This window comes from Gobio gobio (genome assembly GCF_949357685.1).
Source record: "Gobio gobio genome assembly, chromosome: 18".
Taxonomy (NCBI): domain Eukaryota; kingdom Metazoa; phylum Chordata; class Actinopteri; order Cypriniformes; family Gobionidae; genus Gobio; species Gobio gobio.
The window spans coordinates 37,293,507-37,308,909 of NC_137111.1; the positions used below are offsets into that span (position 1 = coordinate 37,293,507).

The 15,403-nt window shown below is 39.2% G+C and overlaps 1 protein-coding gene across 3 annotated transcripts in view; it reads right to left on the minus strand.

Moving 5' to 3' along the window:
• gfra4a (GDNF family receptor alpha 4a) overlaps window positions 1-15,403 on the minus strand; it is a 145,321-nt gene that overhangs the window by 6,935 nt on the left and 122,983 nt on the right. For all 3 annotated transcript variants that reach the window (XM_079842384.1, XM_079842385.1, XM_079842383.1), the window contains exon 6: window positions 5,901-6,035. In XM_079842384.1, coding sequence (XP_079698510.1) covers window positions 5,901-6,035 — 135 coding nt within the window. The remainder of the gene's footprint in view (window positions 1-5,900; window positions 6,036-15,403) is intronic.

Genomic DNA, 15,403 nt, shown 5'->3' on the forward strand with positions numbered 1-15,403 from the left:
TTACCCCCCCCCCAAAAAAAGGTGGGTATAACGGGTAACAGGGATTGCACTGGTCATTATGAAAATGATACGGCTGCGTCTGCGTTCTTTAATTTGCACGTCATCGGTAGATCACACACAGAACTGTCCACTCCCATCAGCGCTTTTATGGAATTGCGCTCTAATGCGAATTTGCCCTGTTTAGTAAATCTGGCCCATATTGTGGCTAATGAATCGGAAGTCTTGCACATTCAAAGGCAATGGCTTAGCTACATCCTTGGTGTATTTGTGTATAGGAAAGTTAAGGGTTATTTAGTTAAGTTTACCATTAAGAATATCATTTCTGTCAGTTAGCCTTCACCCCAGCCCACCTAAAGCCCTCATTATCCGACCTTCGTATCATAACAGTCATAACACATCATAATGATAGGAGTGTTAGCAGTAGAGTAATGTGGAGGAGTGTAAATGGTGTGAAGTTGATTAGTCTCTGAATGTTTAGCAAGACGCCATGAGTTGATGCTAATTGAAGCTGCCCACTCGTAGCGTAGCTGAATTACTGCAGGGAAACAACCTAATATAGTGGCTATGTTCACACAGGAACAGAATATAGTCCTGTTCATACACCTTTCATGACAGCTGCGTTCTATATCCACAGCGCTTTCATTAATATTAAACATTTCTATATTTCAGAATGAGTTTGGTTGATATGTGCTGTATAAACACAACTAGAAATCTAGTTGGATGTTATGATGGAGAGAGAGAGAGAGAGAAAAAAACCTGGAAAGCGAAGACAATGACTAGAAAGATGTTTAATCAGTAATGTGAAACTATATCAATATATATGTGAAACAACTATGATATTGTCTCACTCTCTCTCAGAGGAAGGGCAGGACGAATTTGTGGACATCTAAGTAATGGAGGTGTGAATGGCTACAGTGGGGAGTTTGCAGTGAATGTTTAGAAGTGGTGATTCCTCTCTGACCCCTGATTTTAGAAGCAACTGACCATTTGATAAGCTCCGCCCCTCTTGGATACGTTTGCTCGCTTACGCTGCATTTACACGGGGCGTTGGTGCTTGACCGAGGGTGTGTCTGAAGCTTGGTGTTGACATGACCTTCATAGTGAAAATCACATTACTTTTCCAGCGTTGCATCAACGCAATTGGCTAACGTCTGCGCTAGGGTATTTGCATAGGCAATCTAATTGGCTGATGCCTGACGGATGCAACGGAACCCACAATTCAGTTCGGCAACGCATGACGTCACCCATTCAAAGTAAATGAGAAGTGTTAACACCAACAATGCACAACCAACAGTGTCAATGCATCCAAGAAACTACCGTTAGATTTTTTAGCGTTAGCTAATCATTTTGATAGCAATTGCTCGGCTGGCATAGGAAATCTTTGCTCATGGGGACACAGTTCTGGACAGAATGGTTTTTGAGCTAATCATCCGAGTCATTAATATCATATGATAGTCTTTAATCCAAATATCCACAGGAAACTCTCAGGGAACAGATGCAAACACCTTGACGTCACCAGACCAAGAACAGAACCAAACGGGGAGTATAAATACACAGAGGAACTAATGAGATAATTAATGGGCAACAGGTGAACAGGATATACAATCATGGGAACAAACTGGCACACACTAGGAAACTGGGTCACATAGGCAAACAGGCACAGAACTATGGGTACGTTTACAGGACAACGATGTACAAAAAACCCCATAATGATCCCTGTTCACACGGATCTGCGAAAAATTACTAAAAACCGCTGTATAATGCCTGGCAGGTCAGTAGTTGGCAATGCATTATTTACAGCACTTAAGCCAAACGCGCATGCCTATAGACTAAACATGTAATACACGTGTGCATGCCGTCACCATTTTCACAAATTAGTTTACACGGAGACAATAACAGTATAGTTTTCGTTTTAAGGCCCCCCAAAATGCTGTTGTCGTGTAAAGGAACGGTTGACACCATTTTCAACTAAAAACGGAAAACTTTGTGTAAACAGCCCCTAAAACACAATGAAAAAACATAACTCTGACATATTTACTTAACAACAGCCAATGAATCTGAAGTCTCGCACATTATGAAAATACACACACACTTGCAGTCTTCACATCCATATAAACACTAGGGCCTCTGTAAATTTCTGTAAACACCTTTTCTGTAGAATGTGCTCATGACGTGGTAAACATTGGATATTCTTACACGAGCTGAAAACAAGTGTAAAATTGCAAAGCACTTTTTTTGTCTGTCGTGGCACTTAGGACAGATTAAATTTACGCAGTAAACATGATTAAACACTGCGGACTGCTTCAGCTTGTAGGTAAACGCAAACATAGCAAAGCACACAACTATTCCTAATGTTTTTGCCACTACAGAACCATGACCATTTTAGTTACTAGCTTGAAATCAATACATAAACGAATTAACACTATGTTATTAGCATTACACACGCACAAACTTAGCAGTTACCGCTTACTCACCACCCAGAGGCAGGAAATGAGCCGTCACACTTCCTGCGCATTTCTCATCAAAACACTCATCACTCATTCAGGACCGCGTTGAAAGCGCTCTTACGAAACATAACCTTCACGTTTTACTACATTAGTGAATCACTGAATCACTTCCATCTAATTCCAGTTCTGCTGGCTGTTGGCCCACTGACTTCAGCTCTTTTTTTCCACAGTCTGACTGAATGAAGAAATTCTTGTAATACTTCTCCAGTATTTCATCGTCATCCCAGGGGTACGCTGATGGTTTGGGGGCCGGTGTAGCCAGCAAAACTAGTTCCCTAACAGCTGAGGTGAGGACTAGCCTCAATGGACTCACTCTCAAAAAGCTCTTTCAGCTGTTTCCCTCCATCCTGTGCTACTTTTGTCCTGTTTGCTACTCTCCGGCTGTCTCCGCTCCATTAGTTTTACTGCAGGGAGCCAAATTACGCTCAATTACCAAGACACCAGAGGCTGCGCTTAGGCTTGAATCAGCACACATACACACCGACCCAGCACTCCGGACTGCCCCAAGACCCGCAGAAAGAATAGGGAGAGATGGCGGAAACTTGACGCTGCAGTTTTGTAAATGCCGGAAATACCTTTGATGAGCAAGATCACACTGAAGCACCTCTGGATCAGAGCTGGAGCTAATCTCCAAGATCTCAGCGGTCAGACTGCAGCAGTGTTTACATGGTTGTGTGTGTTATTAGTGGCTCAGAGATGCAGTGGGCCATGAGCAGAGCACACCGCTGAAGATATCCTGTGCTCCTGATGACTGTTAATGGCTCATTACCGACACGCATTCAAACTTCATAACGTTACGTCAAGAGAGTTTTCTCTCAGCGCTGCTGATTGCACAATAATAGTGCTGACTGTGAAGAACAGGGATGAAAATACGTCTCTCTGCTGACTCTTCTATTGTATCACCTGGGTCTATTTTCTATCAATTGAAGTATATGAGTGTACACGGAGTGTGAGACAGTCCCTGTGTCCATTTGAGCTTCCCTGCTACAAATGCAAAAGGCAGTGTGAAATGAGTAGGATACTCTGCATTCATGAACAAAACCTGGGTGACATCCTGCATCTGCTGGGATTCTGAAGCATGGAATCAATGGACATTTTGCTTTCCCATGAGGCCACTGGAGCAGATAAAACACTGTTTATTTGACAAGTTGAATTCAAATCGAAATCATTAAAACTATGGGTCCAAATGCTTTCTCATGAGTAAAAACACCTGAGTAAGGGCCTGTTCCAATACCCACACTTGCATTTTTTGCACTTGACCACTTTCATTACATATTTCCTGTATTTGGCCCAAGTGTTTATATGGATGTGAAGTCTGCAAGTGTCTGTAGAACTTTTGATTAATCGATGGGACACTTGTATTAAAATAAACTTTTAAACACCTGTTAGGTAGTCTCTATGTAAGTCTGTTGTGTAACATTAGATCCGTGCGGTACAGTAGGTCTTCTGTCTGTTGTAATAATGTTAATCAAACAATTCACCCTTCGCCGCAAGTTTGATTGACAGGCGATCTGTCAAATCACATCGCCGAATCTGCCGTTTTGTCCGACAAAGCAGTCAGGAGAATTAGATTAGATTAGATTAACGTCGGTGGACTTGAACTTGGAAAAACGGTGTGTACTGATGTCTTTCTGAAATGCGGTTGAAACAACATTTCTTTTAGGCCCGGTTTCACAGACAGGGCTTAGACTAAGCCAGGATTAGGCCTTAGTTCAATTAGGACATTTAAGTAACTTTTATAAACGTGCCCAAGAAAAAAACATTACTGGTGTGCATCTTTAGACAAAACAATGCCACTGACACATTTTAAGATTTGTCAGTGCAAGATTCTTTCAGTTAAAATAGCTCAAACATGCATTTTAGTCTAGGATTAGCTTAAGCATTGTCTGTGAAACCGGGGGTTAGTGTTCATGCATTTCATGCTTATCAATGAACTAGAAGGAAGAGATAATCGGTTCACAAGGAGCTTTAACTGAGGCGCTAGAGCGATCCCGACTCATTAAAGAGCCACAAAACGGTATTTATTGTTTAAATTTCTTTTAAAAAATAACAATTTCAAAGTTGAGACTTTGTTTCATATCAAAAGTAACTTGCTCTGTCCTGTCTGTCGGCGTGTTGTCAGTGTCCTCTTTGCTCTGCGATGTATTTTCTCTACGTGAGAACGTGTGTGTGGTGTGAGAGCGCCATGGCTTGTTGGACATAGCAACAGTAACTAAAGGGGGCGGTCTTTGCGAACGGTCAATTGTGGTATCATGGGAAAAAAGTTGTTGTTATTTGGTGTTATTACCAGGGATTTTAAGGTATGATTGTTAAGTGATTTTGTTTAGGAATCTTCAGAAAACTTTAACTCGATTTCTCAAAATTGACTTTGCTGACTCAATCGATTTCAAACAGGGGTAGCTCATTTATTGTTTTGTCCAACAAATCATACATCATTTTGAAGCTTTTTTTAATAGAGAATGTGAAAATAACAATAACTCATTTTTGAAAATTTGCTCATAGCGACTCGTTTTGCCAGCAAAGGGTCAGATATATTACTTATCTCTGCTCCAATAAAATGTTCAACACTACATTTTACTACCAAATGATATGTAATCTCTTTAATTTACAGTACACTAGAAGGTATTTCTTCACATCTAACAATTTTGGGGCATGTAAGTTTCTAAACATGATGGATGATGAGATACGCTTAGCCTCAATGTTGATTTAGTGTGTGTTAAGGGCACTGAGCATTGCCATTTTTCAGACTCTGATTCTGCAGACTGCAAATATGGGATTTGGGACAGCCCCAATATTGTTTTCACAGTTGTTGTTAGGGTGTCATATTAGGTTAAAGAACATCCGTCAGGTTAAAGGGAAATGCCAAGATGGTGGATGTCTGGGAAGGTATTTATACTACACACCTGCAAACCGATTAATGGTTGCAAAGTAAGTTCTTCACTGATTTAAATACCTTGGACACTTAAATTAAATGTAGCCAGTTTTGGAGAATAACTATTCAAAAGTAAAAATGCAACTATGTGATTGTTCTATATAGTATGAATGTATGTAGGATGAATTAAATTCAACATACTGCATCCATCATGTTGACACTGTGACCTATACTCCATCACTTGCTTCGCTTCACTGCTTTTCCAAAATCCTTTCCCATGGCTCCATGGGATAGTAAAGTGTCCATCAAACAGTCATCCAGGTACTTTTTGCCTACTGTTGTATGAATAAAATGAATTCAGACATACTACTTGGCTCACATACTGTTTTTGTCTCCTATATAGTATGGAAGAAGGCTTATTTGGATGCAGGGCATGTTTCCCTCCACACACTAAAGGGAATATCCAGCAATCATCATAATATTTATGTGTGATACAGGGCAGGGGACAAGTTTTTACTCACTCAAGCAATTATTGTCATGGAAATGGCTGAGGAAGTGGTTGCACTGATCTCGGAAATTCCCACTGGCCGCACAGGAGCACCACGGTCCCACATTGGATGTTGAGTTATCTAGGTAGTTTGGAGTGATAATGCTACCTACAGGGAGAGACAGAGAGAGAAATAACACGGAACAGAACATCAGTTGCAAAAACAGAAAGCCAAATGCGGTACCGGTATAGCGGTATCCCATAAATGCAGTATTCGTCTGTCATCTAAGTCTTGTATTATGGGAAAATATCTTCTTTGTCAGATGTGCAGAAAGCACAGAGATTCAAACTTTATTTGGAATTTTCCACGAAATGGGGTATAAAAAAAAGAGCTTGAAGAAAATTAACATTTTAAAAAAAGTATTTTTTCTTTTTGTCTTAGTATAATATAGAACCCTGATTTTTGTGTTTTTTTTTATCAATAAGGTTTTAAATAACAGGGTAGCTTTGAAGATAATTTAGTGCAAATTAAGTGGTCACACAGCATTTATATTTTATTTAGAATTGTAATATTTTGCAATTGCATACAGATTGTTAAAATGACAAATGAAAATGTTGTATGATTTTGATTGGTGGATACAGGTCCAGACCTCTAAGGAAGTAAGTTTGTTTTTTCTCTAAATAATCTTTATAAATATAAAAGTTTACCCAAGATATCTAAAAGTACTTGCAACAAATTATAACAAATGAGTGCCTGTAATGGGACAACAAATTGTGACCTATTTATGAAACGTGCCATTTTTGTTTAAACGTTGATAAAACTGAGGTTGTGTTTTTTGGTTCTCTTCATCAGCTCCACAAGGCTGGCCAAACACCTCTTATCATTGATGGTTCTGTACTTGAGTTTCAGAAGGAAATAAGCAATCTAGGAGTGATCTTTGTTTCTTCATTGACATTTGAATCTCTTGTACAAAATGTTGTAAAGATGACTTTTTTAATCTTAGAGGCATTGCAATGCATTGTAATGCGCTTCTTACTGGGGGTTCTAAGCAAACTCTAAATAAGCTACAGTATATCATGTTCAAAATTTTAACTAGGAACAATACAAGAGGTCATATTACTTCCCAGACTGGCTCTGGAGTATTTATCGCAGTTTTTTTATATATCCCTAACCGCAGAGATGTATAAAGTACTAGATACACATACTTGAGTAAAAGTACAAGTTCCTTATCAAAAAAGTGACTTGAGTAGAAGTTGAAGTGCTCTTTAAGCACCACACTTAAGTAGAAGTACTAAAGTATTCAACATTTTTTGTACTTAAGTATTGCAAGTAGTTTATTTTAAAATGTACTACTCAAGTACTGAAAGTAAAAGTACAAGTATTGTGTTATGTAGTTATTAAAGAAAGTAGTCAAAAGTTTGAACATCATATTGTTTTTATTATTTCAAATGATTAAGCTGTTCTGAGTAAATGATTTGTTTGTAACACTTTACAATATGGTTTGATTTGTTAACATTACATTAGTTAATGTATTAGACTAATAACTAACATGAACTAACCATGATCAATACATTTGTTACTGTATTTATTAATCTTTGTTAATAAAAATACAGCTGTTCATTGTTTGTATATGTTACTTCACAGTGCACATTAACTATGTAAACAAATAGAGAGCAATTTGAGCGCAAGACGCTCGTGTTGTTTTAAAGACAGTGAATGCGCGTTCGCGGGGCTCTCTCGCGCTCTGTCTCTCTCTCGCACTCTCGCGCGCGCTCTCTCTCTCATGCGCGGTAATGTGGGTTTGGAATGGAATGATTCATAACATTTTTATAATTGTAACGAGTAACGATGCAGCACATAAAAAAAAATATCGGAGTAAAAGTATTAAACTCATCGAAAATATGTACTGAAGTAAAAGTGGAAGTAGGAGAAAAAAATAATACTCTAGTAAAGTACAGATACTGCCTTTTAGTACTTAAGTACAGTAGTGAAGTAGTTCTACTTCGTTACTATACATCTCTGCCTAACCGTAGTCTTTGCTCTTCTCAGCATGGTCTGATTGTCTATCAAACACGGTTATGTTCCATGGCTTTTTCTATACACAGTAAAAATGTTTATAAATCAATGTGTTTTTTACTAAAATAAGTTAAACAAGATTCATCTAATTTTTAAGTCAGTTCAAAGTAGTTGAAATGGCTCTTGGAAATTTAACAAAAAAAACATTTGAAATCATATATTTTTAAGTTAGCTTACTGTTGATTGTGGTACCATTATTTGTTGTTTTAATACACCAATGTATTGTTGATTTATTTTGTATTTTCCTTATATTATGCATGCGGCCAACACTCCTCCAGCTGACTAGCGCGCATCAAAGCAGAGACACTTTCACCTTACTGATGATGAAATATTTGTAACATTTTAACGCAATCACCCTGTTTTACTCTATAGGCCCTCAGCTAAGACAGATATGAAAAGCTGTCAATCTTTATCTTGTGTGTGGGTTACATAAGTGCGCTAGAACATTGATTGCAGAGGATATATTTCTATAGCTCTTAGAGCTGTGTCTTTGAGCAGTAGGGAGGGAAAATGACTGCATTTTCAGCGTGTGAGTGAGTGAGTGTAGAAGCCATTAACTGAAAGCGGGAAAAGTGGAGGTGCAGCACTGTAGAACTCTATGGTCTGATAGGGACCAGTTTAAACACATTGATTTCTTTTGTCCCAGAACACAAAAGTGCAACATCTTCACAACCGCGCTTGGAAAATACTGCCGTAATGACTAACAGCAAGTCCTTGGTCTCGTTTTTTTCCCCTCCTTTTTTCCCTACCATTTCAAACTCTTCTGTAGTTCTTTTTACTAGCAAATCCCGTTTGGCATCCTTGACGTCAATACTGATGCGTCTACCAAATTTCGTCATGGCTTATTTGAATATAATGTATGTGAAAACGGTTTGAAAGCTACGGTGCAGGGGAAGTCCATTTGTGATTAGTATTCAGTTTGTTTCTGGTATTAACAGTGTTATTTTAGTATCACTGACATATTATAGTTATTATTATTATTTTAGTAAATATTTCGTAATTTTGTTGTGTACTTTGTCAATTTATTCCTTTTTTTAATTTCAGTTTTAGTTATTTTGGTACACCAAGTTAACCTACTATATATGAAAATGAGCAATGTTGAATGAATGAGGCATTTTATTTCAAGTAATGAACGTTTTTATGGTTTTAGTTTTAGTTGACTATTATAATAACCCTAGGCACCAAATTGCAAAAATAAGCCACTATTTATGACACATAATTTGCATCATTGCACACTCCTGGTTACATTTATTATAGTGAAAATATGTCTCATAGCTGCTTGTCTCCATATAAATTACCTTGGTTGAGCAGCTCACATTGTTTTTCTTGCATCTCACAGACAAATGCTGCGAAAAGTACTGTTCTAAAGTTTTAGTAGAAGCTGGGGTGTCCAAACCTTCTTCTGTAGCCACTGTCCTGCAAACTTACAGACGTGTTTTCGGTGCTGGTTGGAGCTAAACTCTGTAGGATGCTGGCCTTCCAGGGCAGGTTTGGACTCCCCTGCTTTAAAGGTGAAGTATGCAAGATTTTTTTTATGTTAAAATAGTTTCAATGATGTATGTCATTCATGGGTTTATCTCCCACAAAAGTGTAAACATTGAGCCTCCCAGGCACCATCTAAACATTGAGAGCGATCCGCTCAGATCCATCAATCTCTTTCCAGCTCAACTAATAGCGAGAGTTTGGGGTGTAGCTACTGTAGAAGGCTGAGCCAGAGGGTGTTATGCCAGTGTGGAATCATGGCTGAAGTGTTGTATGGGAATAGACATTCAGCTTTGGTTACAGAAGTCCAAGCCAAAATTCACTGCATTAAGACCTTCAAAGATAGACCTTTAGGTTATGAAGACTTCAAAGCAAACAATGGACGCTTCAATACAATACAGCCGTGACGATAAGTATTGGCAGTGACATAAATGTTGGTGTTTTGCAAAGTTTGCTGCTTTACTATTTGTAGATCATTTTTTCACATGTTTGTAATGTATACTGGAAAACAGTGATAGGCATTTCATAAGTTTTAAAGGCTTTTATTGGCAAATGTGCTTTGGATTTAAATGGGCAAATGCTTAAGTACAGTGGCCCAGTAGTGCACAACACAACTCAATATAAAAAGCAAACATAAGTTCACAACACAACGAAAATAAGCCACAACACAAAGAAATCAAGCTACAACATAAATAAATCAAGCCACAACATAAAGAAACCAAGCCACACCACAAATAAATCATGCCACAACACAAATAAATAAAGCCACAATACAACGGAAACAAGCCACAACACAACTAAAAAGCCACAACACAACGAAATCAAGCCACAACACAACGAAAATGCTCCCAACCACTCTGGGGCACTCGGAGCGCTGTAAAGTTGCCAATGTTCTATATAATCTACAATCTTACAAAGATATCAATACCACAATTAGTTTTAACAGTATGTAGGCTAACCATTGTTTATCGACATGAAATATTAATTCAAAATCACCTACATGCATCATAGCTGCGTATTTATGCTCGAGAATGCTATGACCCGATACCACAGCGCTAAGGGAACCAATTCCACCAAGTGGTTGAAACGTATAATTTGTATTAATTAAAATTACTTTTAATATTTAAAAACAGACATGTTCAAATTCCACAGCTTGATTGTATTGGTAAAACTGACTTAGTAATGCACAACACAACATTGGAATTTGAATATTTAATCCAAAAAGTAAATTTAACTCATACAAATGATATGTTTCAACTTGGTGGAATTGGCAGACGTTCCCTTAGCGCTGTGGCAGCGGCCAGCGGGTCAAAGCGCTCTCGAGTATAAATATGCAGCTATAAAATGTGATTTTGAATTGATATTTCATGTCGATATACAATTGCACACTTAAAACTGATCGTAGTGTTTAAATATTTGTAAGATTGGTCGGGAGCATTTCCGTTGTGTTGTGGCTTGATTTCGTTGTGTTGTGGCTTTTTCGTTGTGTTGTGGCTTTATTTAGTTGTGTTGTGGCTCGATTCCATGGTGTTGTGGCTTTATTTAGTTGTGTTTTTGCTTGATTCCGTTGTGTTGTGGCTTGATTCTGTGGTGCTGTGGCTTGATTTTGTTGTGTTGTGGCTTGATTTTGTTGTGTTGTGGCTTGATTTCGTTGTGTTGTGGCTTGATTCTGTGGTGTTGTGGCTTTTTCGTTGTGTTGTGGCTTGATTTCGTTGTGTTGTGGCTTGTTTCTGTTGTGTTGTGGCTTGATTTCATTGTGTTGTGGCTTGATTTCTTAATGGTGCGTTCACACCGGACGCGATTCGCGCGAGTGATTTACATGTTAAGTCAATGCAGAGACGCGAAATGGCATTCGGCGGCGCGATTCGCGCGATTGAGGCGGCGAGAAGGACGCGACTTGAGCGTTTTGAGCGTATCTGGTTCAGACAATATGATTATCACTGTGATAACATTAAATGACATGAAACACAACCCAGTCTCTTTTTGTTAAATGCAAGTTTATGTATGATCAATAATACAAAAGTATAAGTAATGTATAACAAGCTATACATGAAATAAAGCAAACAATGCAGTCAAACATTCAAAGTCAGTGCTAGTAGGCTAACGTTACAACTGCAACTTACAGTTATAGCCTAAAAATATAAAGTAATGAAACTTATCTTTGCCCTCAGCCTAAACGATTTGCCAGGGAACATATTATAGATCCATGAGACCAAAGATCGGCCGTTACAAGACGAATTATAGCTCGAGACACACCACAGAGACATCAGAGCCAGCGGTAGACGGCAGAAGGACTGGCCGAGGAAAGGTTGCCCTCGCCGGCTTTCACGTGCGCTGAGCGCCGCTGTCCGCTGGAGCTCACAGCTCCGACAACGGCAGATAAAATGTTCAAATAGGCACTGTTTATATAAATAAACCACAGATTTGAGCTTTAAACAACTACATTATCGACTGAAAAAGTCTTAAAACTGCGTTTTGTCACACATTAACAGTAGATATGAACAAAAAAAAAGACATGTAAACACAGCCCATGTCAGCCATTTCTCAACGAGACGAGCTGCTGGCGGAAGGCCCGCCCATGACGCGAATTCGCATCTGTTGTGCAGTGAATGTGAAACTCAAAATGTACACACGTCCACCTTCGCGCGATTAGCGCGAATTATTCGCGCGAATCGCGTCCGGTGTGAACGCCACATTATGTTGTGGCTTGTTTCCGGTGTGTTGTGGTTGTTTCCGGTGTGTTGTGGCTTGATTTCGTTGTGTTGTGGCTTTTTCGTTGTGTTGTGGCTTTATTTAGTTGTGTTGTGGCTTGATTCTGTGGTGTTGTGGCTTTTTCGTTGTGTTGTGGCTTGATTTCGTTGTGTTGTGGCTTGTTTCTGTTGTGTTGTGGCTTGATTTCATTGTGTTGTGGCTTGATTTCATTATGTTGTGGCTTGTTTCTGTTCTGTTGTGGCTTGATTTCGTTGTGTTGTGGCTTTTTCGTTGTGTTGTGGCTTTATTTAGTTGTGTTATGGCTTGATTCTGTGGTGTTGTGGCTTTTTCGTTGTGTTGTGGCTTGATTTCGTTGTGTTGTGGCTTGATTTCGTTGTGTTGTGGCTTGTTTCTGTTGTGGCTTGATTCCATTGTGTTGTGGCTTGATTCCATTGTGTTGTGGCTTGATTCCGTTGTGTTGTGGCTTATTTCTGTTGTGTTGTGGCTTGATTCCGTTGTGTTGTGGCTTATTTCTGTTGTGTTGTGGCTTGATTTCATTGTGTTGTGGCTTGATTTTGTTGTGTTGTGGCTTTTTCGTTGTGTTGTGGCTTGATTTCGTTGTGTTGTGGCTTTTTCGTTGTGTTGTGGCTTTATTTAGTTGTGTTGTGGCTTGATTCTGTGGTGTTGTGGCTTTTTCGTTGTGTTGTGGCTTGATTTCGTTGTGTTGTGGCTTGTTTCTGTTGTGTTGTGGCTTGATTCTGTTGTGTTGTGGCTTGATTTCTTTATGTTGTGGCTTGTTTTCGTTGTGTTGTGGCTTGATTTCGTGGTGTGTTGGCTTGTTTCCTTTGTGTTGTGGCTTGTTTCAGTTGTGTTGTGGCTTGATTCCGTTGTTTTGTGTCTTGATTTTGTTGTGTCTTGAACTCATGTATACTTCTTAAATTTCGTTGTGTTGTGTACTACAGGGCAACCATACTTAAAGGGTTACTTCAGTGATTTAGCATTAAGCTTTGTATTTAAACTGGGTCATTTATGCAGTAGAAATGTGAAACTATTTTTGAATTTGGTGCCTTCTAGACTGAGAAAAGACAGAAAATGTATTTTTGTCTCATGTGGATGAAAGACAACTCCCAGAATGCACTTTCTTTGCTGCCCTAAGAGGCCACTCCGTACACCGTAGTTTTGATCTTCATAGTAATACAATCATTTCGTGCAGTTAGAGAATAAACACTACAATTAAAAACTGAACGTGTCTTTTCAATACAGTGTGAGTGAGCCGAACGAAAGTCACGGCACAGACGAAGCAGTGTCAGATTTCATTCGAGCTGAGCAGAGCTGAGGTAACGTTAAGCGCCAGTCTGGCACGTTTTCAGATCGCATATGGAAGCTAAACTATCACAGGAATTAATTGAAAAGTTGAAACACTCACTTTACTCCGCACCGCGCTCCGTTATGATTGTCCGTGCGGCCGTCTGTGTCTTACATTCTGTACGTGAGATCTCTCCCCTATGGGCGGGTTGATAACATGCGGAACAGCTCCATCTAGTGGCTGTAGTCTTTAGCCTCTGGCCAAAATTTTTGATTTTTTCCAGAAATAAATTGCATAATTCTCTCATCTCAGGGGGATATGAAGGGGGAAAGTACCATAATTTGAATATACTACCTGGTTTCTACTGATACAAAGCCTAATGCTAAATCACTGAAGTTACCCTTTAAGAGTCAATGATTGGATCATTATTGCAGTGACAGGCAACACTGCCACTGATTTGGCAACAGTTCTTCTAATCTTTATTGATGGAGTGTGTATCTTTTCATTTCTTAAACCACCATGTAGGAAGACGTCAATGTCAAGCTTGACAGAGTGCTTGACTCTTGCATTGTCAATACAAGATCTTGACCAAACATGTATGCACCTCTTGGTAACATCACACAACATTTATTTCCATCAAGAGGTCCATCAAATTTTTGTCGAGCACTCTGTAAAGTCTACTCCAGCACATCCCAAAGACTTTCAATGAATTTAAGGTCTGGACTCAGAGGTGCCAATTCATGTGTGAAAATGATTCTTCATGCTCCCTCCCAACCAGTTTGAGCCTGATGAATATTGACTTTGTCATCCTGGAATATGGCCATGATGTGTCTTCCTATGGTTGTTTAAGAAATGAAAAGCTACACTAGGGTTAGAAGAACTGTTCCCAAACATATAACATGCTAGAAACATCATAATCACCGCAATAATGATCCAATCATATACTCTTAAGCATTTGCCTATTTAAAACCAAACCGCAACTTTTTTTTGGCTGGGCACTAGTGTATGTAAAGAGTCAGTATTTACAGTGTTGACAGTGCAGTGCTTTTTTCTTCATTACCTTCTTGCAAATCGTTCAGGCATGCTGGATATCAGCTTCTGGGCCAAATCCTGACTGATGGTTATCTATTCATGCCTTCTTAGTGCTCAGAGTTGATTCAAATTTGTGGGCTTCTGCTTGTCCACTCGCCTTTTGAGGACTGACCACAGGTTCTGTATGGGTTCTCTGGCATGGGTTCTCCACATATGGATGGTCTCGGGACTGTTGGCATGACACAGGACTCGTGGTAGCTTACACCTTTTCTTCTCCAGACAATCGATTTTCCAGGTGTCCCAAACAGTCGGAAAGGGGATTCATCAGAGAAAATAACTTTTTCTTCCTCTGTCTAATCCCAGTACTTCCTGCAGAATTTCAGCCTGTCTTTGATGTTTTTCTTGGAAAGAAGGGGCTTCTTTGCTGCACTTTTTACCGCCAGGCCGTTGTCCAAAAGTCTTTGCCTTACTGTGCGTGCAGATAAATTCAAACCCACTTGCTGTAATAACTCTAAGTTATTATTTGGTTCTGTAGCTTGGTATACACCCGAATATTTGGGGTCTGATCTGCATTTTGAGTGTCATCAATGTGAATAGCCTACCACCATGACTACTAGCAGCAACTGGTTACCACTATTAAGTAACGATTCAGAGCGAGAAGGTGCCAGCTTTTTAGAACAATACTTCTCACAGCATGTGTCAGTGGATTTGTTGCAAGAGATACAAGAAAAATGACGTGGGCTGCTCTCTGAAGGCTTAAAAGCTTAGTTCGCCCCAATGTTATGGACAAAAACATTTGAAACATTTTTCAAAATATCTTATTTTGTATCTCACAGAGAAAAGAACGTCACAGGTTTGTAATGAGAGTGAGTGAGTGAATTATGGCCACATTTTGAATGACACTAAGATGAATGAAGTGTTTGCATCATATGCATTGCTGATAAGGTTT